Source organism: Agelaius tricolor, unplaced genomic scaffold, assembly GCF_023055355.1.
Source record: "Agelaius tricolor isolate 1412-34295 unplaced genomic scaffold, bAgeTri1.0.p SCAF_5, whole genome shotgun sequence".
In the NCBI taxonomy this organism is placed as follows: Eukaryota; Metazoa; Chordata; class Aves; order Passeriformes; family Icteridae; genus Agelaius; species Agelaius tricolor.
The window spans coordinates 16,963,844-16,991,384 of NW_027269265.1; the positions used below are offsets into that span (position 1 = coordinate 16,963,844).

General features: G+C 36.0%; 1 protein-coding gene across 4 annotated transcripts in view; it reads left to right on the forward strand.

The window, feature by feature from the left end:
• The window catches only part of RPS6KA5 (ribosomal protein S6 kinase A5), a 67,625-nt gene extending 46,427 nt beyond the window's left edge, over positions 1–21,198 (forward strand). For all 4 annotated transcript variants that reach the window (XM_071426611.1, XM_071426614.1, XM_071426612.1 and 1 more), the window contains 10 exons: positions 2,545–2,695; positions 3,897–4,058; positions 5,272–5,397; positions 6,133–6,266; positions 9,354–9,447; positions 11,646–11,816; positions 15,184–15,375; positions 15,977–16,136; positions 17,131–17,294; positions 18,256–21,198. In XM_071426611.1, coding sequence (XP_071282712.1) covers positions 2,545–2,695; positions 3,897–4,058; positions 5,272–5,397; positions 6,133–6,266; positions 9,354–9,447; positions 11,646–11,816; positions 15,184–15,375; positions 15,977–16,136; positions 17,131–17,294; positions 18,256–18,495 — 1,594 coding nt within the window. In that variant the 3' untranslated portion in view covers positions 18,496–21,198. The remainder of the gene's footprint in view (positions 1–2,544; positions 2,696–3,896; positions 4,059–5,271; positions 5,398–6,132; positions 6,267–9,353; positions 9,448–11,645; positions 11,817–15,183; positions 15,376–15,976; positions 16,137–17,130; positions 17,295–18,255) is intronic.
• The last annotated feature ends 6,343 nt before the right edge of the window (positions 21,199–27,541 follow it).

Consider the following 27,541-nt stretch of genomic DNA (forward strand, 5'->3'; position numbering starts at 1 on the left):
TTTCTTCTGAGAGCCCAAAGAGAACTTGTAGTTTTCCAGAATCTTTGTTACATAACTTTCTGATTTCTTTTTGATCAGAAAGGTTGATAAAGAAGCTTCTTCAGACTTACCTAACTGCAGTGATTTTCAAACTATGAAAACATTGTCCCTCCTGTAAGTAAAGTAATTTTTCTGTCAAGGTGTCCTGTCTTCTGTCTTTACAACAGGAAGGTTTTCTTACTTCCTTACCTGCTTCCCCTTTCTGAAACTGGGTGATTTCAGAAGAGACTGAATCTTTACTTCTCCACCACTCCTGCAGTGTAAGAATACTCTTGTTTAGTGATGTTTAAATTTGGTATTAACATCCCTAATTAAAAAATCAGTTGATAATATTGTGCCTTCTTCTCATGTTCTGTAATGTGAAATGTGTCCAGAAGTTGAAGAGAAGTTTTATGGTTGCTGTTACTTCTGCTAGCAGCAGGGCTGTGATTTAGACCCTTACTGGCAGATATATATCATTAAAAAAAAACAATCCTAGATCTTTACACCATCTTAAAACTCAGACTGTGTTTTCCTAACTCCTTTCAGCAAGGAGATACTACTTAAACTAAGAGGTTAGCTTGCTTTGTCTTTTTGTTTGCTTGAAATTGGGTAGTATGTCTGTAGAAGCTACCCCTGGGATATGCACATTTTGAACTTGGTTTTGTTCTTCCACACTGCCAGAACAGGATTATTTAGGAAGCAATCTGTTTGCATTTATTTTTGGACTAATCCAAGAAGCTAGATATTTCAAGATAAAAATTTTCTCATGGGATAACTGACTCTAAGGATGTGTCATGCAGTAACTCTGAACAAAATTTAGGAATGTCCTGCAGCGATCAACTTAAGCTCTGGTGGAAACATACAATAGTTGAGATCTTAGTATTGCCACAAATTCATGTCATTTCAGCCTCAGTCTCTCATGGCTTCAAAACCTTTCAGTTTGTGTTTAGTGGAGGCACTGTAAGCCCTACTATGAAGTCCCCAGAGTGAGAGTATGCATCAGGCTATGTAGACACATACATACAGGCTGTACCTGAGCCAGCAATGTGGCCTTGTGGCAAGGCAGCAAATGGTATCCTGGGCTGCATTACACAAAGTATCATCAGCTTAGGGATATGATCCTTCCTCTCTACTCAGCACTGCTGAGGCCACATCTGGAGTCCTGGTCCCACTTCTGGTCTCTCCAGTGAGTGCATGAGAGTGATATATTGGACATATTGGAGAGAGTCCAGCAAAGGGCTGATGACAATATGAGGAAAGGCTGAGAAGGCTGTCACTCTTCCACCTGGAGAAGGGAAGGCTTAGGGACACCTTGTCAATGTGCATAAATGCCTGAAGAGAGTGTGCAAAGAGGGAACCAGGCTCTTTCAGTGGTGTTTGGTGACAGGAGTAGAGATAGGGCCCACAAATTGAAACACAGGAGGTTCCCTCTAAGCACTAGGAAACATCTTTTTACTGCAAGTGTGACCGAGTACTGACATAGGCTTCCCAAAGGAGGAGGTGAAGTCTCTCTCCTTAGGGGTACTCAAAGGGTTTCTGACCATGGTGGTGAACAGCTGGCTCTAGGTAACTGAGCAGGAGGAGTTGGACCAGATGACCTCCAGAGATCATTCCAACCTCAACTCTTCTGTGATTCTGTATGCTGAAAGGTTTTTTGTGTCTTTATTTTAAACCTGCTCATGTGTCTTTGGTTGTGTTACTTTCCTTTAGAGTCCTTAGCTTCAGTATTTAGATTTGGAGTAACTGAAGGAAAACTTTCCTACCTGTTTGTATAGAACTGTGGGGACTGCAGATATAAAAGATAGGAACTGAAATGTGATTCTACTTAGGCTTCCAAAGTTTTGACTTCCACTGGCACAATGTGATGGTTTCTAGTTCTTGTATTGAAAAAGTGGTGGGGTCTCTGTTTACTTTCTCTTTACTGTTTTTTTCTGCCCAGCTCCCTTGAGTCATCTTTTCAGTAAGCTAGACAGTCCTAGCCTTTTTATAAAACTTTCTATAAAACACATTCTATGTCTGATTGGTCTTATTACTGTTCTCTAAAACTTTTCCAGTTATAGTGCCTTCATTTGAGACAAGGGCATGAGTGCTGCACACAACACAGAGGGTGAAGGCAATCCTCGAATGGCCCAAATATGTTTTTTTTTTAATTTATTTTCTAATACATTTTAATGTTGGAGTAATTTGAATTATTTTCTGTTTGACTACTATTAGGCATCAAGTTGATTTCTTTGTGGAGCTATCTGTTTCAACTATGTGATTTCTTTTAAATAGTAAACTCAGTATGTGAAATGAGGATTGTTCTCCTTTTGTGTATTGAGTTACATAATTTATCTCTTCAGAGGTTCTGTTTCTTGTCCACAATTCCTTAAACCTTTAAAAAATTTGGTTTCATATCTGTCATCCTCCTGCTTTTGGGTACAATAGAAGTTTAAGTGAAATGTTAATGCTTCCATTAGTATGGTAACTCTTTAACTCAACATTTTAAGTAACTTCCACATGGTTATTTTGTTTGTTTTAAAGGAGAATATTAAAAAGTGAGCCACCTTATCCACAAGAAATGAGTGCTCTGTCTAAGGATATAATTCAGCGTCTTTTAATGAAAGACCCCAAGAAGAGGCTAGGTTGCGGTCCCACTGATGCTGATGAAATCAAACAGCATCCCTTTTTCCAGGTAAAGCAAACAACAAAACTCACCAGATCCTATTTATTCTGCATCAGTGCCTGTGAAATCGAAGTCTGAGGAAATTCTGTTGTTCTGTTAACAGAACAACTTAGAGACCTATTAGTTTTATGAATAATTAACCTATTAGTTGCATGAATAATTGCATTGAAGTTAGTAAAAATAGCCATGTGTTTGTATGTATGGATTTTGTGCTTATTAGAAGGGTATGCTAGATTTTTAATATATTCTGTCTGTATCTATCAGTTACTTGAAAAAGTCAAAGGAAACACTGCTGAAATCAGAAGGTTTAATGTAAAACACTGAAATTGTGTTGTGTTGTCTGTTGGGTTTTTGTTTGAAAGGATTTTTTTAAAGATTGCCACTAGAATTATTAGTAAAAATTTTAATATTAATAAAATTCTCCAAACTCCTCTATTTACTTTGGCCTAATTGAATCTTTTGTCTTGTACAGTAAATTTTAATTTTGTTCAGATTTCAGTGTATTAACATTTGCTTTCAAACCATGAGGAAGATTGGATTTGCATACAATATCTGTATTAAATGTGGTAAAAATTGTGTGCTTTCTTTGAAAAAACAAATAATGTATTTATGGTGCTTCTGAAGCTAAGTAGAGTTAAACAGAGTTAAGCTTCCTTAATTTACTGTTTGTTTTGGGAGATGCATTTTCCGTCATGTAACACTTTCTATTCTTTACTTAATTTCAGTTCCACTCCCTTACAGTAACAGGGCAGTTTGCTCCTATCTGCTATTTCTATGCTTCCTCTTTCTAGTCGTGCCTGCAAATAAGAATTTGGAGGTTTATGCTCTCAGGGCTCTGAAAGCTGACATCAATAATAAAGCATAGAAATTGGCAATGAAAACTTGAAGATACTGCATGCATGGGCTGTGGCTAATGAAAATATAAACATTGCTTATTCTGAAATAGAGGAAGAAATTTAGGGACCATCACGCTAATTGTTTGGCACATCTCCACTGTTAAATTATGTTGAATTTCTTTTTGGATTCTGTCTGCATACAAATAGCTTTGGCTTTAACTAAACAAATTAGTAGAGCATAATTTGAATGTTTTTCATCAGCCTGTGGAAAATGGCAAAGGGAGTTAGACTGTGTGTTGTGACAAGACTCTCTTTCCAATATCTTTCTGTAAAATTTTCATTTAATTAAATTAATTTTCCTATTTTTTGTTTAGAATATGAATTGGGAGGACTTAGCTGCCAAAAAAATACCAGCTCCATTTAAACCAGTAATCAGAGATGAATTGGATGTCAGTAATTTTGCAGAAGAGTTTACAGAAATGGATCCAACATACTCTCCTGCAGCAACCCCTCAGACTTCTGAAAGAATATTTCAGGTATTTTCAAAACTCGGTTTTTTAAAGAAAATTATTTTAAATTATTTTTTAACAATTCCTAATGTATAAATAGCTTTTTTTTTCACCTCCTGCCTATTAAGCTTTTGGAATTAATTGTGTACCTTCTAATCCCAGTTCCCAGGGTTTTTTGCTCAATTATTGCAAAATGAGAAAGGTGGAAACAGTCCTACTGCAAATATGAAATCCCTTGTTTCTCCATTCCCAGCTGAATGTCCTACTTATTGGACTAAAGTCAGTCTGTTCTTTATTGATTTTTCATACATTATGAGTCTTGTCATCTTGACTCCATCAGCCTGAGCTGCCAGCTTTGACAAGAGCAATTTACTTCACCCATTTCCACATTATGTGCTAGTTGAAGTAATCATTTGGAAAGTGGGAGCTGAAACTCCACGTTTTGTAGGAGCACTGTAGTTACTCAGCTGATGTTTCCAGATGAGTACAAAGCTTTCCTTACTGTTCCTTCTGATCCCTTCTTGACTACACAGTCTGGATGTCAAACGGGCAGAAACAGCTCATGTGCAACCAACTTGGTACCAAAACTGCAGAGGTGAACAGCAGTTTGGATTGCTTTCTCTTTCCCCTTGTTGTGCTTTGTTGTTTTTTATTGTCTGGTTTTGAGCAGCTTAATCCTCAAGGTAGAGGAATGTAGTGTCATATTTTGGATCTTGTTAGATTCAGAGTGACTGTAGCAAGCAGGTTGTGTGTCTTAATAACATCTGATTCACCCTGCAGTGGTAGTCACAGCTGTTATTATGATACTCAAACTGGGCACATCATTGCCCACACACATTGACATGAATTTTATCCATTTAAAATTGTTCAATGCTTACATCACAATACAAACTATTTCATGCCTTTTCATGCCTTAACTTTAAGGTGTCATGGGAAGCTGGCTAGTTTGAAGACCAAGCCTTTATCACTATTGTAAAGCAATTGTAGCTGAGCCAGATTAACATTAATTAGAATTCTTGTAGTATTATTGTTTTGTCTCTAACTGTGGAGGATCATATAACTAATTCCAGGAAGATACCTATTCATATTGAGCAGAGTAAGTCACAATTTCTCTATTATGATAGAAAAATTCTGATTTATTGAAAAATTCTTCTGAAACTTCTGTTGTTTCATATGTATTATGGTAGTTTATGTGCAACAGTATCAAGCTGTACCCTTCTCTGATGTTTTAATTTCATAGGGATATTCTTTCGTTGCACCATCTATTTTGTTTAAACGCAATGCAGCTACAGTAGATCCCTTCCAGTTTTATGTGGGGGATGAGAGACCTGGAATGACAACTATTGCCAGAAGTGCTATGTTGAAGGTAATAATAATATCAAGACTTAAATTAATTTGGTTAAGTTAAAACTGTGTATAATTTCCCAAGCAGCAGTCATAAGCTAGGCTGTGGATTACAAAATAATCATCATTCATTTATTAACTCTCTGTAATGGCTCCTCAGATGATTCAAGCATCTGATGATCCATCACATCTTGCATGTGATACTACTAAGAAATGGTTGAAGTTTAATCTGAAAGATGAGATGATTGTCTAGTTTTCCAGAAGTATAGTAGTAGTAATAATAATAATACTCCTGATAGTTCTTATTCAGCCAAACACTGTAGATATTTCTGAAGCTACTTTATTATGTAATAATTCTATCTATGTTATATTTACCCAAAAGAGTATATAGTCGTGTGAAGCCTTATAAGAGCACATGCTATTGTGATGTCCTCAAATGAGCGCATAGTTTTGTGGATAAATGTATGTATGACCGCCTTTGATCCTGTTTGTCTGAATATTTTCTATCTTCAATTGTTATAGTAGTAATGATTTATTTAGTGATTGTTTGTTTAATGTAATGTAAGCTTTACTCTTTGATTGTTAGAATAATGTTTATGCATTTTATTCAGTAAAATTTGATTATATTTTAATAAAAAGAGAGCTCTTTTGCAGTTTTAAATATAGATGAAAAATTCTCATGAAATTTTACTCTTTGTCTTTGACTGTGTATACTAAAAGTATTCTGCAAAACTAAATACAGACAGTTTCCTAACAGGACTCTCCATTTTATCATCATTATGAACTGGATCTGAAAGAGAAACCATTGGGAGAAGGAAGTTTTTCCATTTGTCGAAAATGCTTACACAAGAAAACTAGCCAAGAGTATGCAGTAAAAATAATTAGCAAAAGGTATAAATATTCTATAAAACAATAAAACTATTTTCTTTGCTTACTGTCACCCATGGAGTAGAATAATGTTCACTACATTTTTGGAAATAGAAAAGTAGCTTTAAAATTATTTCCTGTTCTATGAATCTACAGAAACTTATTGTAACCTTTTGACCTTTAAAAGATTCTGAGAGTCTTTTGAAATAAAATGTTATTCTAGTTGGGACACAAGAAGAAACCTAGAGAGTACTTTTGTGGTTCCTAGATGTATTCTATCATTATTTCCCCTAATTTTGTTCCTAACAAATAAAAGTATGAGGTTCTTTTATCTTGACACTTAGGTGAACTGAATGTAGGCTTAAGCTAGCTCCCTCTCTTTAGCAGCCCAACTGATTGCCTAGGATACTGCTTTTAGGAATAGTCTGCAGTGTGGGTTGCCTCAGATCTAAGTGTGTGTGTATGTGTATAAAATGTAATTAGACTATAGAATTGTAAGTTGTATCTTGTTTCCTGGATGTTCTGAAGAGAACACCACAATGGAAGCAGCTGACTTGCTTCGTACACGGGTACCATCTGGTTCTCTTCCAGAATGGATTTCTCTGGGAGTTTCTGCTCAGAGAAGAATAAAGATAAGGGATTCTTTGAGTAGCAGATGGATTTTTGCCTTCATTTTGCAGAGTTCATTAGTAAGTACATCCCTAGTGTGTTGCAGAATGCTGGCAGGAGAGTAGAAATGTTCTGCTGTCAGAGTGATAGTTCAGTGATCTCTTGCCCAAGACATTTGGCTGTACCTCTGTTTCTCCAGACTCTAGAAGAAGCTGTCGGCCAGACCTAAGTGTCTGTCATTTCATCTTGTGCTTTTTGAAAAGGATGAGTTCAAGAACAAGAAGCTGAAGTGCAGGTGTCTGAGTTAGTTTTCTGAAGTCTGCTGAATTAATGGAAGCCTGCCTAAAGCTGTCTTGCACTAGAAGTGGGATTCAGTAACTTAAACATAGACATCTACATAGGGCCATTTTAGCATCTCTTGGTGTCTTCTCTGTCCTCTGGTTCCCATCAGTCTTGTGACTGCTACCTTTTTGTAGATGTCTTCATGGCTGATGTCATCTTCCAGGCTCTTCTTCCTATGCTTAGGCCACTGAATCCTACTCTAGGTATGTATGTTACAGTGAACTAGTTCACCCTGTAAGATGGATTCATGGGAATTTCACTCATTATAATGAGACCCTAAGTGGTGTGTGGTAGACACCTACATTGGGTATTTTAGTGTGGAGATTTCTTCCATGTGTCTACACTCAGAAGTTTTTTCTCTGGTACCAGCAGAATTGTAGGTTAGTGCTCCCATCTCATTTTAACATAATGTGCATTTTGTTTCTGGATAACTGAGCAGACCAGTATTGACTTTTCCCCTGGAACTTAAGTTCTAGAAATTATGTCCCTGAATTATATTACTCATGAGGTTTTTTTTGCTCTTTCTCCTTCATCTTGGTGGCTCAGGCTAAATGAAGCTAAAATCTCTGTATACAGAAATTTATGAAATTTTTTTTAGCATTGCAGGGTGTGAGCAGACTCAGCATGTTTGTACAGTATTTAGAGTTAGCAGTAAACCCACACTCTGAACAGTTGGCCAAAACCCAACTCAAATTAGAATCTGAAAGTAATATTGCTCTGAGGATCATGCCACTAAATCTTACTAAAAGGAAAAGTATAATAAATTTATAGGAACTTCTTTGCCTCAAAGTCAGTCTTTCACTCCTAGTGGGCAAACATGCTCAAAAAGGGAATCTTACATCTGGGGAAACCTTTTCATGATACTTGAGGTGAAAGCTCAGATGAACAGTTCCTCTGCTTTTTTAATAGTGCTGGACGTGCCCCCAGCCAACAATTTTAGGTTTCTCTATATGTCTGATGACCACTGAAACAAAGTAAACCTGCTTGAGTTACTGTTTCAGAGCATCCCATTTGTTTCTCACACGGTTGCTTAAAATCTGAGATGGTAACTATTTATGGAGGGGAAATATTCAGAAAAGTCCACATACAAATTTCAAAGATTTGTGCTCATGATACTGAACCTTTTTCATCTGTTTCCAAGATCTGCATCCTTCTGGTAGTTTAGGGGTAAAGACTGTGAGTCAGGTTTTTTAATTCCTTAAAGGACTAGAAGTCATTTTCAGTTAAAAAATTTCAGCAGCAGAGATGCAGGTGAACAGCTTAGTTTACTTGTTGATTATATGAAGCCTACAGAAATACAGAATTCTCTTGCACAGAATTCTCGAATTCTCACTATAGTTCTCATCCTCATTAGGAAAAAAAAAAGCAACCAGAAATAAAGAAAATATGTGGTGAAAGATGCTATCTGTATCTGTTGTCTGTAAAGCCATTCTCTAGATCATTACAGGATTTGCCTTTCTCAGAGAGAGTTTTGGCAGAAATTTTCAGGCATTATTTGCCAAAAGTAAATCAGTATATCTAACTAGCAGAAGAAAATGTTCTGCTCTGCCACCATTCATGTAGTTTTTATAACACTCACCATTTTCACTTTTTATGGCTATAGATTTCAGTACTTGAAAGGGAATTTATGCAATGATTTTTCTCTGGAAATAATCTCTTATCTCTTCCATTTCAAATTTTTACCATGCTCTGTTTAGGGGTTTTTTTGAATAACACATTTCATATATAGATGATATTACTCTTTCTAGTAGAGTTCATAGTTTCTGTATCATTTTGGAAGTACTTGTCTCCATTAAGAATGGAAAAAAGATTGGGCCAAGATAAAGGTGAACTAACAAATAACAAAGGGAAAGTCAAATTGCTCTGCACTAAGGGCATGGTTTGTTTTAGATTGAAACTATTCTGTATCACATCAGCTTTTGCTCTAGGAAGTTGCAGTTGCATTAAAAACATTGTTTGAATTGGGTGTGGGTTTTTTAATGGACTAAATTGCAGGGTTATGAGGAGAGTTTTTCTCCACTTAATTTTAATATGCATTTAATTGTGTTCAAGTGGTTGTAATAGTAAAAAAATATGGATTGCAAACAGTTAAAAAATAACACTTGGAATGTGCAATTTGCTCAGTAAAATTGGTACAAGATGACTGCTCAATTTTTCCAGAATGGAAGCCAACACCCAGAGAGAAATAACAGCTCTGAGGCTCTGCGAGGGACATCCGAATGTAGTGAAGTTACATGAAGTTTTTCATGACCAGGTATTTTGAAGAAACTGTAATCAACACCTACCAAACATACTGCCATGTGTTTTCCCAAGAACTTTTTGGACTTAAGCATTCTGTAACTGTTGAGGCAACTTTTTTCCTAGGGCTTTTGTCTAGTCAGTATAGAAAATGAAGCAGAAATTGTGCATTCTAACAATCTTGCAGTTACTCTAGACAGTATGTGAAAAAATTAGGGGCTTGAATTCTGCTCATTGTTCTGTCTTTGTTTTCCATCATACAATGTGTTCATGGCCCAATTTCTGTATCTATGATACTGAAATGTGTTATCACCTTTCCCTCAGAATCATTATAAATCTTACAATAGTATTTGTGAATTAATTTAGAAATGTTGTATATGAAGATTATATATCTAGTATCTTTTCCTACACATTAGTAACTTAATGGAGATAACCAAATAACTTGCCAGATTACCAAATGCAAAAGTAGAGCTTCTACTTGAAAATCTATTAAGATCAGTTAACTTAGGTACCTTAACTGTCTTTTTCCTTTAATGTAATACAGACTCCACAGCATGGAATAAACAATAGTTTGATTTGAATTGGAAGTTGGCCCTGGTTTGAGCTGGGGTTTTGGACCAGATGTCCTGTACAGCTCTCTTCCAACCTAGACTACTCTGTTGTTCTGTGTTGGTCTATAGATTTTGTAGTGGAACAAGCGGTCTCTTACCTCTCCACATATCCCAGTCTGTCCCCCTCCTGCTGTTTGTACTGGGACCAGCAGAGAGCTCATGTAGAGCACCCCAGAATTTACTGAGAGGATACATTGTCTGTACTGTAATTTTTAATGACAAGAAAACCCTTTTTTTACTTATATGCACAGTATGAGTGTAGAACAGGACATTTCTTTGTTTCCTTTGAGTAAAATGAATATACTAAATCTAAAAAAATGATTCTCCAGACTACTGTGCCACTGAATAGGCTGCTCTCAACCAACCAACCCACTGTATTTTTAGCTACTTCTGGTAGCTCCCAGGTGTTACCTTTCAGATTACTTGTGCACAATATTCTGAAGACCAAAACTGGAAGGAATTTTCTAGTTTTGACCTTTCTAAAGTTTGTCTTAATAAAAAGAAGTTCCAGTTTTTAACTTGCTCTGATATCAGTCTGTTCAAATTCCATATAAGTATTCCAACCGTATAATATTGGGCTGCAGTCTCTTGGTGAGCCAGAAGTTTTCTAGTGAAAAAAGTATTTTTATCCTTTTTAACTTCCCTGTCAGATATTCCCAAGGCATAAAGAAGATTTGCAGGAGAGGAGATCATTCAAGCACTAGTGTATACCTTGGCTGTTCTAAGAAGTGTTACTGTTTTCTGTCCACATAGCTCTGCTTCTGTTCTTTGGTATATAAAGTGTGCACCTTCTTGACTATTGCTTTGAATTCCATTTTTTGGCCACTTCCCAGAACTTTTTTGCTGTGCTTGCAAATACTGCTTTTGTTACTGTCATTCAGGGGAGGGAAGGGCTAGAAGCCATGGCATGCCTACATCCATTCCCTTTTGAGAATGCTGACTTTACTTCCTTGTTCTGAGAAGTCTGCTGTTTGTTTAATGGCAAGATATTTGAATTGCAGTTGAGTGTTTGCCAATGTTGTCTAAGCCCCTGCTTATTTATTGCCTTCTAAAAACTCATTGCTTTTTTAATTTAGAAAAATGTTCTTTAAATTTTGGGAAGATATCTATTGTAATTCTAATGATGGAGTAGTTTTGGCTACTGTTCTGTAGGGGATAAAATCACAAGTTCTAGATAATTTTTTATTTCAGAGGTTAAGTTTCAGGGTGCTTTTAAAGGATTTTGTAACATTTAAGTCCTTAGATACATATCCTTATATCAGAACAGGCTTAAGCAGCAAAAGTTTCAGTTTTTCCAGCTTTACTTGTTAAACTAAGTAAAGCCATTTCATCTCCCTACAAATGTGTACATTTAGCTGATGGCATTGCATTTTTGTTAATAAATATGGGTGCACATGGGAACACATTATTCTTCAGTCTCATCAAGACTGATGGGAAAAATGCCATCTGAGATTTGGTGCCTTTTTTTTGGTCTTCCAAATCACTACAAGCAGCAATGCTATTTCTTCAAACATTGAGAACCTGTCAGAATGGCACCTAACTCCTGAGTGAATGTTGGTTTGGAATGTTAAATTTCTAACATGCTGTATTTTTATTGTTTCAGCTTCACACATTCCTGGTAATGGAATTGCTGAAGGGAGGAGAATTGCTTGAACGTATTCAGAAGAAGAAACATTTCAGTGAGACGGAAGCCAGTCACATTATGCGCAGACTTGTTTCAGCAGTGAGCCATATGCATGATGTGGGAGTAGTCCACAGAGATCTGAAACCTGAGGTACAGTGACTTGTGTGTGTGTATATATATATATATATATATGTTTAGACAATAAGTTATTAAATGTCTGGAATGTGATGTATCTCTGTTTCTCCAGCCTTTGTTGCAGAGTTTTCTACTTCTGTATTTTTAATTAGATGTTACCACTTTTACTTAACAAATTCTGTAGATATTTTTCTGTTTGTAGGTAAAAGTAACTGTAAGCAATCTCTACTCTTAACTTGTTCAAAAACATTCTTTGCCTATATGGGGACATTTTTCACTAGCATGTATTTATTGTGTCAAACAGTTCATAAGCAGAGCTAGGTTGCTTGGGTATTTTGCCTGTACATTTCCATCTTTTGTTTGATCATAATTTCCTTGGTAGGGCTTCTTTTCCACTTAAGTACAAAATGAGCACTAAGAGAGATTGTGATGTGAGTTCAGTGAGTTCAGTATTTTCCCAAAAGAAACAATTTATTAATATCTATTTTTCAGTAACTGCTTTTCTGATATTTTTGTTGTGCAGCAGCATCATGGCTTCTAGACCATTCAGTTTACTATTATAAGATTGACCACTGGCTTTATTCTGCTTCCTGGAGTGTTTTCTTGGGTGCTTTTGCCAGCAATGGGTTGGGATGTATGTTTTCTTGAGCCTGAAAATAGTGTAGATTAATGTTGATTCATCCAGTAAGGATGTTTATTGTAGGGTGATGACAGCCATCATCATACCCCAGGAAATAGCTGTTCCTTTTGTAGCTGGAGTTAAAAAATAATCCACCGTTCCTACTGATGTTTTATCCTACTGCAACATACTTTCTATAATATGAAAGACTTGGTGTTTTATAATAATTCCAATTCAACTGGTAAAGAAGTCTTCTAGGTGTTGCTAGTTGTTTATGAAAGCCAATCCAAAGTATATGAGCTTGAAAGAAACTCTGTCCTGGGCTCCTGTTGTAAGTAAACAGCTAAAGAGGGACTACTTTGAAATTCTAATGTGTGAGTTGGAAAAGTCGTCAGAGAAACTTTTTCCAAGAGTCACATCACCAGGGTAAGAAAACCATTTTTGAAACAAGTAATAATTAAAAGGATGAAACCAACCCCTCTTTCTTCTATTCTTATCATCTTAGTCTTCCACTTTGAATATAAGGCACAGTAAAGCAGAGCTTCAGCTGTAAGGTAAATTAGGCAGTCTTCAATTCTACATTATGTTCAAGAGCAGAAGTCTGGAAAGTCAAGTAATGAAGGCTTAGCAAACAGCTTGCAGAATCCATTGCCTCCACAAAGTTGGACTTAGGCTGTTTGTCTCCTTCCTGCTTGTGTTGAAAGTTACTATTTTAGGTTCTGACATGAACTTAGTATGGGATATGCAAGTTTCCCAGTATAGATATGGTTAGTGCATTTCTCTGTAAAAAGATACATAGGAAATTCTTCTTGCTTTTCTAAGAAGTCCAGTCAGATGTTTTTGCTGCTCAGCTTTGCAATCTAATGTGCTACTGATAATTATTTTTTTTAAAGTCTGGCTGGTTAAATGTAACTAAGAGTGAGACTTTGAATTTCATGGACTGGAAGACTTCTGTTTATCAGTACTAATTAGATCACATATGTTGGTCTACAAAACAGAGGAAAAGTACTGGATAGAAAATAGAGAATTCATAGGAATAAAGAGTTTGTATAGCATATGTGACTGTATTTGGAGCTTCTCAGTAGAGGATTTGAGGACTGTTTCTGTGATCATTAATCTGTGAACTGAGTTCTAAAGGTATTACAACAAACCATAAGTGTGCGAGAATGTTGTTTATATATCCTAAAATAAATGTGAAATGTAGCTGTAAATATTTGGGGGATCGGAGAGCTCTGAAACACGCTCTATTTGCCTCATTAACGGAAATACCTGAACCCAGTGTAGGATTCTTGGACTGTACCATTCTTTCCATGCATAACCAATTGAATTTTTATCATAAGAAAGGTCTTTTTAAACCAATGTTATTAGTGCTTTATTTACTTGTAGACTATATAACATCACCATAGAAAAAAGGCTATTATATTAATCACTTATCCTTGTATGAATATTTTTGCTGAAATTAGGCTTCCTGTAGATCCATTTACACAACAATTTAAAAATGACTTCTCTGAATGTGCATTAAACTATATCAGCAGTACAGAAAGCAAAAATACCAAAATACTGTTTTGTAGCAGCTATTTTCTATGGTCCATAATGAATGGTCTCAGGTTCTCCTTATTGATCTGCTGGCAGTCTAGCAATCATTTTTACCCTTGTTAATGAGTTTGAAATTAATTATTTTGTGTGAGTCATTCACCTTTTGTATTACAAGTTTAGATAAGACTATAGGATTTCTAATATTGAGATTTTTTCTAGCATTCATAAATTGAGCAATAAGGCAGTAGCAAAATGATGCTCTACTCTCAGAAGATGAAGGGAAGAGTAGAATTAGCTTATGATTCATCTTGGCCTCAGACAGTTTTTCTGTGACTTAGCTTCCCTCTTGTATCTTTCTTGGCAAATACAAATACTCAGGGCAGAAAAAAGAAGCAGATTGCCTTATATTTTCCAAACTGATAACAGCTTGTCTGTCCTCAAGTCCAAAGTGCCACATTCCAGTGTGTAAAGCTGGAATTCTCAGGGACTGCTGTACTAATGTCTCTGCCTTGGTGTAAGGAGTAGGTTTGTGGTGGGACTGTTACCTTCAGTGCTTGAATGCTGTCGGTCCCAGGTTTCTGTCAGAACACATATCCATCCGAACTGGCTTTGCCACCCATGGCAGACAGCTCTCAGTGAAACCTCTGAGCTATTGGTGCACTTCTTAGCACCATTTCATAGCAAGGTGCACCTTTTTATCACCATCCTCCTCTTTCAAATTACTCTTGTGCACTGTTGTCCTCATGGCAATGCTGTGGTACCACTTGAGTACCAAAAACTGTTCAGTCACAAGACAGAAGGAGCAGTGGGAATCCCCCACACAAGAAAGTTGTTGTTCACAACATGCCAGAAGGAAGTGGAAGCTTAAGAAAATGTACTTTTGTTTGAGGAAGAAGGCAATTCTCCCATCTCCAAACATGTTGATGTCTTAGGGTTTTTTTCTTGTCAAAGTTCCCAGAATTCTCTTCTCTACTGTTCTGTGCCATGTATCCATTTTCATTAATAATCTCAGAACTGCCCTGACTTGTAGATATGCAGGGGCAGGTAAACATGTCATGTTTCTTACAATCCAGAGTATTGTTATTTCTGTTTTTCTCTTCCGTCAGTGTCTCGCAGTTCACCTTTCCTCTAGATAACGGAAAACTTTCTGAAGTGATAGATGTAGCAAAATAATTTTAACCAGTTTTGTACCCAGTGCTAATATTGATTTTTGTCTTTGCTTTTCAGAATTTACTATTTACAGATGAAACTGATAATTCAGAAATAAAAATAATTGATTTTGGCTTTGCTCGTTTAAAACCACCTGATAATCAGCCTCTTAAGACTCCGTGTTTTACCCTTCATTATGCTGCCCCAGAGCTCTTGAATCACAATGGTTATGATGAGTCTTGTGATCTGTGGAGTTTGGGGGTCATTCTGGTGAGTGATTGAGGTTTTTAACTATAATTTTATTGCATGTATTTCTTTTTTGTTGAAATGTAAGGGACTTGAGATGATTTCATACATAAATTGGTACATGCTGAATTCAAGGGAGGTGGAAGTACTACTGCACAAATAATATGTTCCAAAGACAGATCTTTTCCAGGAGCAAAATTTTTTTTAGCAAGTAGGAAATAAAATTTAGCATTTTTGGGAATGGAAAAATTACTTGATACAGTCAGCTTCTCAAAAAGATATAGGCTTGTTAGGAGATTTTACAGGCATCCATATAATCTTCTGACACCTTCAATTCAGAGAAGGAATCAACCTGTATTCTGATCTACAAAAAATTAGTTTCATTTGATATAAATGGGTTAGAAATATATTTTGTTCATGGCTTCCTGGAATAGATGAATGTTTTTTCTAACAAGGACTCCAGAGAAAGTCTTCTACATTTAAATATTCAATAGCCTTAAAGTTATGTTTAGGCCAAGTTTTATTGTGTAGCATTGGTGATGCAAACAACAGCCCCTCATATTTACCAGCAGAGTTGCCTATAAATACACTGTGTTTCCTAAGGCTGCTTTTGTTCTTGTGGCAGTACACGATGCTGTCAGGGCAGGTACCGTTTCAGTCTCAAGACAGAAGTTTAACATGTACCAGCGCCTTGGAAATTATGAAGAAAATAAAAAAGGGAGAATTTTCCTTTGAAGGAGAGGCTTGGAAAAATGTTTCTGAAGAGGCTAAAGAGCTAATTCGAGGTATGTATTTACAAGTATTTAAGGTACATTATGTTTTTATTTAAAAAGTAGAATTCGGAGAACCAAATTCTACAATATCTGGATGCTCCAAAGTGTCTCCCCTGACAGAGCAATATGCACAGCTTGAGCTGTGTACTGACCTCTCATACAAGCAATGAGTGGCAATGGACACATCAGAATGTATTACAAATTTCTTGTACACCTAGCAGAGTTTTCTAATGTGGTAAGATGCTGATAAGGTTAGTGGGGTTTACAAGGAACTGAAGAGCTTCAGAAAAAGTGAACTCACTCTTATAACATGTTTAAAAGCAGAGTTTTTTATTATGTTATTTTTGCTTTTCTAAGAAACCAAAACAGCTTATGAGGTAGAATAGAGATTCTCTTAAAAGCTGAGCTTTTGTAGAGAATGAATTTATTACTATTTCTTTTCTGCTGGCTATTTTTTAATTCCTGTACAAAGACTACTTACTGTATTTCTGAGCTGCTTCATTGCTGTGCTTTGGTTCCCTTAAGCTTTAGACCATCTAATTATGTTTTCATCATGAGCTAGACACCTACCTTAATGCTACTTAGCTGGAGTTCTGAATTTCTGTAGAAGCAGATTTGTAAGGAATTTTTCTGCCAAAAATGTAGGGATTTCCAGATTCAGACTTGAGTGAATTATGCAGGGAACCTGAGGCTTACTCTTTTGAACTTTTTCCTAGACAGGTTATAAGTGAAGAAATATTTTGGTAGTTCTGAGTTTTTGTGAAGAGATATGTGAGTTATCAAACAGTTTAATATAATTTTTTGCCTTTAAGATTCTTCTGGAGAGGATGATAGTATAACATTGTGTAAGCCTTATCTAGGATAAATATTGGCATACCTAGGATAAATATTGACATTAGTTACTTATCAAAGCAATGCATGAGATTTTATGAAGAAATATTTGCATTTTCTATTGACCAAAGATAAATAGCTGACAGTTTTAAAGAATGTAATGTGTTTCTATTAGGACTTCTCACAGTGGATCCAAACAAAAGGATTAAAATGTCCAGCCTGAGATACAATGAGTGGCTTCAGGATGGCAGCCAGCTCTCATCTAACCCTCTAATGACACCTGATAACTTAGGCTCTTCAGGAGCTGCAGTGCACACTTATGTCAAAGCCACTTTCCATGTAAGTTCTGAGAAATTTTTTGTCATGTGCTATGTTTTGTAATGTGTCATCTGGATTTGTGTGTTTTCTCTTAACAACTATACATATCTCTCCTTATAATTCAGTACATCCTTATAGCTCAATTTTTTTTTTCCTCAATAACATTTCCTCATAACATTTCTGATGGAGTACACGAAAATAGGAGTGATGAAGCAAGCATAAATTTCTTGGAGATATTTATTTTCATTAGGATTTGGACATTGAGTGCTGTTCTGGAAACAGCAGTTAAAAGTATTCTATGTCTTAGAGAAATCTATTAAAAGGTCTTCAAACTTCTATGTAAAAAAACCCAAAATTTTATATTTAACCGAAGTAACTGTTTGACATTTGTCCTTAGGGTTACTAAATTGAGGTAGAATTTCTGGAATGTAAGTAGTTCATGTTTTTTATATAATGGGTGCAGTTCTAGTGGCCTTGCTTGTCTACTATTGTATATTTATTAAGATAATTTGAACTGCAACTGTATTTTACAAACATAGTGTTGATTTTCATTAGACCCTCTACAGAGAATAAATAAAATTGAGCAGATCTATGCTGAAATGCTTGTGGGTGCTTTTTAGGAAGGAGAGAAGAACAAAGTAATTGTTTTTTAGAGAGGTCCTGACAAGCAACATAATTTGGGCTGAAAGAAAAATTGTAATTTAGCAGTGTCCTCTCTGAAAATGTAGTGTTAAATAGGTTAAGGCTAAGTAAAAAATGCTTCTAAACTAAAAAGAACAAGGAGAGGAAGATGCCAATCAATAATGTTATTTATTGGCTCTTATGTACCTGTAAAGGCTGGTAAAGTCATTGTTACAGCTACAATAGGAATTAGTCAAGAAATTACGTTTTAGCTTGTGATGTACCATGGACCATTCACAATAAGTTATAAAATGTGTTAAATATTTTAAAAAACTTAGAATTGCATTTTATTTTGAAACAGGCCTTTAACAAGTACAAAAGGGAAGGATTTTGTCTCCAGAATGTGGACAAGGCACCTCTTGCAAAAAGAAGGAAAATGAAAAAAACAAGTACAAGCACAGAGACACGTAGCAGCTCCAGTGAAAGTTCCCATTCTTCTTCCTCTCATTCTCATGGTAAAACTACCCCCACAAAGACATTGCAGCCCACAAACCCTACAGACAGCAATAACCCAGAAACCATCTTCCAGTTCTCCGACTGAGCAGCAGAATGTCCTGTCTCGAGGAGTTAAATGGTTACAGACTTGGCAGTACCTGTATTGTCTTCTCCTGCCCTTCCTCCTGTGGCTTACAGGCTGCTACAGGAAGACTTCTGTTGCTTTAGAAATGTATTTTAGTCACATCTTTTTAGCTCTGTATTTCCATACATTTCCTTCTAGAGTTGTATGGTATCACTGGATATAGTGTAATACTGTTATACAGCCAACATTGTATTCTCTGAGGGCTACATTACTGGTGTGCAGCCAAGCTCCAGGTAAGTAGCTGTGCTGCTCATGGTACTGCTTGGAAGAAGACTGTTCCTCAGTGTCACATTCTTCCTCCCAGTTCCTTCCCTACTGCTCAAAGAAAGGAAAGCTCTGTAACATATGTAGAACTTCAGGATCTTCTGCTCTTACCCAGCTCTGTGAAGAATATTGTAGAATTTGATTCTTCATGCATGTAAACAATCATTGGTACAACGCACCAAAGCAGTCTAGTAGTCTAAAGCCTTTTAAATTTATGGTTATGATCTGTCCCATTTATTTGAATTTTAAGATCAAAATGAAGCACTATGGAGCTCCTACTTTGTTTAAAAATAATATCTTGTTCTAAACAACTGAGAATAGAAGTCTTAGATTTTTTTTTAATTTATTTATTTTTTTAAACACTTCTAGGGTAAAAGATATCTGATAAGGTGAGATGTCTAGTACTGTGATACAATAACTTTTATTTTTTGAAGTTATTAGCTTCTAAAAGATTTTAAAGATTCTAAAATGTAATGCTATAAGAGAAAATTAAATTTCATATTTGATTCTTTGGAAAATGGCCACATATTAAAATACCTATTTCAAGATTTAATTATAATTTATATTTTCTTTTTATAATTACACAATAATTTAAAAATACGAAGATTTTTTTACAGATGAGAGAACTCCAGTTTCAGCATTTGTTATGATAGGGTCCATAAAAATGCATACCAAGTTATTTGAATTTTGCATTGTGCAAATATGACAGTCTAACAGTGACTGTAAAATATTAGAATATATATGTTTTATTTTTTTGCACTTTATAACATCCAAAGGAGATGTTTTAGAATAAAGTGCACTCAGATCTCTCTTCCTAAAAGGTGCTGAGCACTGTTTTACTGGGCTGAATGATCTGAAATCCACCATATTTGGTGGTTGTGGTCATAGTGAAGGAGAATTCTGTACTTTGCAGGAGTAAATCCCTGTATATTACCCACTGTTTTCATTCCTTACTGTAAAATGCAAAGCTCTTTCTATCTTGCTTTTACATTGTATATAACAAATACTAGACCTGGGCACCTTGTGTAGTGTAGACGTTAACAACTTATGCACTGGGAATACTAAAGGGAAATTATATTGAACACTGTGCTTCACGACTTGTTCACTGTGGTGTTCTACAGTGAAGTATTTCCTACTGTGATAGTATAGTATGTACATAACTGTTTGGAATCATAAATGTGACTTAGAGAAACATCAGCATAAACTTTTAAATCAGTATATTTTATAAATTTATGGAGAGCTCTTTTATAGCTTGTATTCTCAATGACTAGGGGTAATTTAAGTGCTAAAAATGGCTCCAGTTTTGCAAATACTTACATGTGTAAGTTTCCACTGAAGTCAGAGAGGCTCCTTGTCATATGCCTAAATTTGTGTGATGGAAGACTAATTGACTAGAGGATTTTGTTAACAGCTGTCTCTATCCTAAAGTAACCTTAATCCAAACCCTATGCAAAAAAAAAAAAAGGTTATAGAAATTGTTTATATCAGTGGTCTTATTTATAGAATTATATCATATATCAGTATTTACAAATACAATAAATCCATGTTTACAGGGATTGTGTGTATCAAAACATGGCTTTGAAGCCCAACATGTTTGTTCTGTGTTTCTTTAATATTAATAATGGCATTCTGAGGTTTTGGAATTGCTCATGTGAAATAGTTTACTACTTTCTTGATGTGAATGTCAACAGTAATTGCAGCATTAATTTCAGGTTGATGTGAATATTGAGATTTGCACTGTTTATGTAGAAGTAGTATATTTAAAGATCAGTCTATGTGCTAATAACACAACCAATTTTAAGTGGCCTATGTTAAAGTATTGAAAAATAATTGTCAGTGTAATATATTCAGGTTTGCTTTCTGAATGCTCTCTTTGGAAGTAATCTCAATAGTGAACATGGCTCATTTGTAAAAGAATACTTTTTCTCTCCCAAATAAACTTGCTGTAAATACAACAAACAATCCACCATTAATACTTGTTATGCAGACAGTATAAGTGAATTTGGAGATTGGAGATCAGGTTGCTTATCAAGTTTGCACTTTGAGGAGTTCGTGGAACTTGTCTTCAGGATGAGGACAACAAAAAGCAATTTCAGTCTGATTTCATTTAAGTGTAAGAAACTGTTGGATACCAGGTGGATTTGGAATATTGTGACCCAGCTGAAAGAACTTAAATGTTAGGAACACGGGATGTTAGGAAATGTTGTTTCCCTGTTGGAAAATTTAAACTGTTTCTTGACAAACTGATGAAACAACAGGAATGTTTGCACAAGATACTAAATGCTAGAGATAATGGCTGTATTGTCAATCTTTTTTTCTACACAGGTTTTGAGAGACTGTTGTGAGACAGAAAGTTATTAGAATACATCACTTGTATAAAAGACAACTTTTATAGCTGAATATTTCTGTGTCCTCTTTGTGCTCTTGCAGTAGTTGTTTAATAAAAATTGGAACCCAGGGTATTTCTTTTGGGCAGGGCTAAGTACATTTAGGTGTCACCTTGTATTTGCTTTGAACCAGTTACCCAGGGTAGCTGAAATGTTTGACTGCCTGCTGCCTCCAGGTGACAGAGCTCTCGAGGAAGTGGATTTGACACTAAGCTGTCTGAATTTTTAGATTAGCAGTACATAAACAACTGCTGATGTACATACACATTGCTACATTGAAACTTGAGTTGCAAACTAGGCAGCTCGAGATTGGGTTTACTTCTTGTTCTAATGTCCCTGCAGGAGAGTATTTACTCTTGGCAGAACAGTGTTTTAATCTGTTGACCAGCCTGGAACTCAAGGTCATATAAAGACCGTGGGCCATGTTTTTCTTACTCAGACCACTGTTTCAAATTTGAAGTGTACAAGTTAATCTTCATTAGTACTACAAATACTTTATATTGTCTTGGTGAAGAGATGCTACACTGTGAATTATGTGTATACTCAGATTAAGTTTTCTTCACAGTGCTGCTAGTCACAGTCAGCTTTAATGTCTGGTAATGAATCTGTCTGCTGTCAGAAATACAATGATGTCAGTGATGTTGTAGGCAGATTTGTGTGAAAAGTCAAATTTCTTATGAGTAAAGATTTCAGTTAGTGTGGGTTTTAATCTAATCTTCAAAGTACTCAGTGTCTGGTAAAGCCATTTCTTTGTAATACTTTTAGAAACACAAATACTAGTATAGCAGGTCATTCTGCTAAAGGATTGCAGTTCCTCTTGTTTAGTGAAATTTCTATACTTTGAGGAAAAGAATCAGTGTATTTGGCATATGCATTGTTTACTGCTATTAAGAAACCCCTATCAAGTACTTCATTAAACAGCTGGGGGTGAGGGGGATCATGTACTGCATCACAGAATGGATTGAGGCTTCAAATTGGCTCTGCTGATGGAGGTGTTTTCTCAGCCCTTTTCCATGGCTACTTTTCTGAACAAAATAACAATTCCTACACAGCTGTATCCCTTCTCAGTCATCTGAGAAGAGAATAATTCTCAGCAGAAAATGTGTTCATTGGTTAGAATGAAATGTTGCACAAGCATTTTCTAATCTGTGCATGTGTTGTCTGCATGCATGTAGATACATGCTGTATTGCATGTCTAGATCTCAATTTAAAGTAAGATGCCTTGATTAAGAGAGCTTGTATTTTAAAAATGGGTTCTGGGCTCACACAGATTTGGAGGCTGGATAAGGCTGCCACAGAAGAGGAAGAAGGTTGTAGGAAGTCAAGAGGTGAGAAGCTTCTGGGCAGATATTTTCAGGGGTAATTTTTCCTCTGGCTATCTCCATGTGCATGTATTACTCACTGACAATGAATTGCAAGCTTTCTTGCCAGTTATCCAACATATACATATTTCCTACCTCTGCAGGTCCCCGAGTATATGTGTGTGTGTGTAGCTTTATAACATTTACTTCATCATATTGAATTTATTTATGTCTCAGGTATCATTCCAGGTGTTTTTACTAAATTAATGGTCTTTATTTCTTCCCCCATGAGTGACAATCTTTTTCAAAATACTGTTTTTACATGGCAAAACATACTATTGCCTTCCTTCAGTTGAAATAGTTGACTGAATATTCTGGATTGAGAGATCAGAATATAACATGGGTATTTCAGCTGTAAAGAGATAAAAGTGCTTTGATCTTTGTCTGCTAGTGAGAAACACTTCTCAGTTTGGTCCTTTAAGCCCACAAGGCACTGGATTCTCTAAAAGTAGAAGAAATTTGGAGCTGTTCACTAGCTTTCATCTGCCATCACACATTTTTTGTATCACATATTAAATAGATTCTGAATCTTCAGAACACCTGTGTAGAAAAGAAAACTCAGACTGATTCCTGTAGTCTGCAGTAGAAAATGAAGTTATGGTTTCAATTACATAGACTAGCTGAAACAGTCTCTTGTTTGTTGTACCCAGAAACTGCATAATGGAGAAATGCAAGAGACCTGCAGTAATGTAAATTTCAAGAAAACATGTATTTTGACAACCTTCATGTTCTGTGTGACAGAAATGGAAGACAGCAACTGGCTGGGAAACATTTTTCAATGTTAAGGCAGAGATGTTATGGGCTGGGCTGACTAATACTTTATTCAGTGGTAGAAAGGAATCCATATTATTCACATGTAAAATTGCTTTTAAAAATTGGCAACCAATCTAACTGTATTCACAAGAGTCATGGAGAAGTCTGCTAACTTCCTTTGAAATGCCAATAATAAAGGAAAGAAAAACAGAACTCTTTAATTGCTTCAGGAACTGCCAAAAACACTAACAGATGAAAGTGCAAATTGATTGCAAACTTCTTACAGCTTTCTTAATACAAAGATATTTGTCAACAAATCCAGCATCAAATCTTGAAATCGGTCTCATTTATGTTCACCTGATTTTCCCTAGTTGTTTTTTTATTTTGTCAAATATGTAGTTGTCCTAGTATGATTATGACCAAAAGTCTATTTGCATAAGAAGGAGAAAAAAAAAAATCAAAGTATTTAGGATTAGGCCTTGTGAATAACCAAAATAAATCTGCTTGGAAAGGTAACCATTTCAAAACATGCATATATATTAATGGTATTTGCTGATAAAACTATGTCTTGCTAAGTACATTTTATCTAAGTTATGGATGTGATTTTGTGTGACATTCAGCTATGCTAAAAAAGCTTTCAGGTTTAAAGTCTTTGGAGTTTAGGAAAGTAAGAATAAAGGGGAAAATTTAAAGATGATGCCGCAGAGGGGGGGCAATGCTTGAAATTTGTCCATGAGTTACTTGAGGTGACTGCTTACAGAGGTATCATTGTATGGTCTGCAGAAGCTCACTCAATAGTTCATACACTTCTCTTCCTATAAAATTAATATACAGTGGAGAAGAGAAGTTCAATTCACAAAACCAGCAAACACCTCAAAGCTTTTCTCAGGTATCTCCTTAATGAGATAACTCCGCTGAACTTAGCAGTTGCTTGTGTTGAAGCTACAGATGCTTGAGGGAACAGGATCCCACAGGATCCCACTCTCTGGCTCACTGTAGAGGGATGCTACAAATCAGAGCTCAAGGTGCTGTGTCCCTGCTGCTTTTAAGTTCAAATGTTCATACAATTCTGCTTAGTATGTATCACCATGTCAGCTCCATTGGTATGCAGCTGTGGCTGGTCAGTTCAGTTTTTTAGTGCTGTCAAATTAAAGGCAGACTTGAGATCTACGTCAGGACCAAAGTGATTCAAGGCTTTGAATCTTAACATGCATCTGGATTACAAAAATGAATTAAAGTTTGGCATTGGCTTTCAATCTTGATAGTCTTAAGATGTTCCTGCAGCAAATGTGTATGCCTACAGATATCTTTACAGTATTGATCTCTTTCACCTGCAGAGAAAGAAACCTGCAAAATTGTTTCTTGCCAGATAAAAACTTTTGCTGGAGTCCTAGTAGAAGAAATCATCCCTAATTTCTACCTTTACCTTTGAAGCTATAAAGGAAAAAAATGAATTGGTGACAGATTCTGACAGCTGGTTATAAAGGAGCAGGCTGTGTTAATTTGCAGTGAGAGGAACAGGGCGTTCTATTTCATGTGTCAGTGTGGGCAGGGAGTGGGGAGAGGGAAAGAAATGGAAAGAAGGGAATGCTGAGTGCTTTGCCTCACTGTAATTTACAGGACATTCTGGTTGCACACCATTGCTTTTGAAGGACCAATGATTTCCATATTCAGTTAAAATCTTTTTGAATAAAAAAACCCCACACAGATTAACCTGACAACTTTTCTTCTTGGAAACAGTTCCATTTTCAAGTGGCAAATATAGCATTGTGGACATTGATTCCTTATTTCCTTAATGCCAGTTATCAACAGATTACAGTGGAATTTTCTTTCTGACAAATACACACCTCTCTCAGTTCTTTGTCATGCCAACATGCAAAACCTTGTGATAGAATTTTATAAAAAGGCAGAGAAAATTTTATAAAAAAGAGAATTAATTGAATTGGGGTTTTTTTGCCAACATTCAGAAATGAATGAGGATTCTTGAAGTGGGTCCAGAGGATTATTCTGAATTTGATGGGAAAAGTACTAGAAGAAAGGATAATTTTGTGAATACAGTGGTGAAGAAAATACAGGAAAGCTGTGCTCTAGAAGACTGCTCAGGACTTGTGGAACACTAGTGGACCAGATGTCAGGTGAATGCTCCTGTCTCTAGAGCTGTTAAAGCCTAACCATGCTTATTTGAAGGGTGATAAGCCCAGCCTGCTGCCCAGTCCTGTCAGAGCCACAGGATTTGTGCCATGACCTGCTTAAATGCACATGATGAGCCCCAGGGGAGGCATTCTTTGTTTAAGACTATTTTGTACTAATTCTGGATCTGCTGATTTTTTAAAGACTTCTCTCCAGTTATTAACATAATTGAAGCATCTAATTTAAATGCATGATTTTTCATTCTTTCCAAACAGGACAAAAATAGTTGCTGAGCACTCTGTTGTCACCAATGTTTTTCTTGCCTCTGGATATAATGAACCGATGATGTTGCTGAAATTATTCGTTGTCCTCGGCAACTTTCTTAGCCATTTGTCATAGTATTCACACTAGACAGTATTTTCTGTCAATGTTTTAAGGTACCTACAGGTTTAGAAATTTTCCGAAGTTGAATGTAGCTTTCGACTCCCTCTGGTGGTCTGGCAATGGAGCTGGCAAATAGTTTGTCTATCGCTGACTGCAACAAGCAAACGTTTGAATGCAGTATGACATTGTATTTTATTTTTACTCTTAAAATAGTCCCTTAAAATAGGAATAGTCAAAAATGATACATGGCTGGTTTTCTATTTTGAAAAGTAGAGGCCTAATAACGTGCAAAATCGTTGTATCTTTCTAAAAACATATAATTACTATTTTTAAAAAATCCATAATACTATTCTGGATGTTGTTTTCATAAGTCAAAAGAATAGGAAAATGTCTTTGCCTCTGAGGTTCAATTTGCCTAGGAAGATTTTCTTTTATGAGTTTAAGCTGGAGATTAAACTATAATCTGGATCACATCTAGAATTTAGCTGAACTGTGTCTGTAAGTTTTGTTACTGTGCAAGGACAGTGCGGGGTCCCTCTTCATCTATTTCCCTACAAGCAGTGTTGGACACCAGTTTGAAATAGAGCAGGAAAGAGGCTTACCATGAGAGTAGCACAATGAAAGACTCATTATTAAACCCTAACCTGGCTTTTCCCTGAACTTAAAAGTAGCCAAAGCACTTACCTAAAATCCTTAGATCTTTGAACAAGACTGAAATGTTTTTCACTGGCACAATAAAAATGAGAAACAGCAAGCAAGCTTCTTCCCGTTTTCTCCCTGTTTCTTACTACATGGTAATATAGGATAGCAAATTTACTGACACCCTACCATTGTAAAAATACAGTTGTGGAGCAAGTTGCAATTCAGATATAAATACGTTTATTCAGCCTCTGAAAAACAGTGTAGTGTGGATTCTTTAAATTCTGGGAGATGACTCTTTTTTTTGGTGTATGTAAATATTTGCATTTGTGGTGCAGAGGATATTTCCAGGCACGGTGTGGCAGGTTTAAAATGTAGTTTGAAGCACTGAGCTGGAAGAATATGATTTTAGTAGATACTGGCAGTTGAGTGATGCTCTGTTGCCCTTTCACTGGCAATGCTGGCTCCCATTTCACGTGGGTGGGCTTAGAAAGGACCTCTTTTGGAATCTTTTTTTTCAGCACATTTAGTAATTAAACTTTGGATTCAGACAATGACTGCTAGCCCCTGTCATTTCTTAAAGACTGTGAATTAACATCAAGGGATTTCATAAAATAGTAAAAAATGTGTTTGCCTGATTGTACAGGCATACATTCAATTTTCAGTATCAGTTGCCCATTATCTCACAAGTGCAGTATGAATTGAATCACTTTGAAGGCAAGAAACTACAAAATCAAAATCCATTGTGAAGAAAGCTTTTCAGGTTCCTAAGTTTTCTTGAATTGTTTTGTGTATGACATTAACTTTCAAACAGCCATAAGGGCTTAATGGTTTACAAAATAATGTACATTTGCAGATGTAACTATTCTAAGAAAATAAACTCATCTAAGTACAAAACCTTGAAATGTTGAAATAATTTGATAAAGTTTATTTCATTTTTTACATGGCTGTCTTCCTTGCTATGAGGCAGGGGTGGGAGGTTTTATAATGGGCTTTTTGTCAGTTGATTTAGTGGATACTCTTCAGTCTCACTTCCCTTCAAAGAACATGTTTATACTCTCAAAAAGGAGGCAAATGTCACTGTGAAAT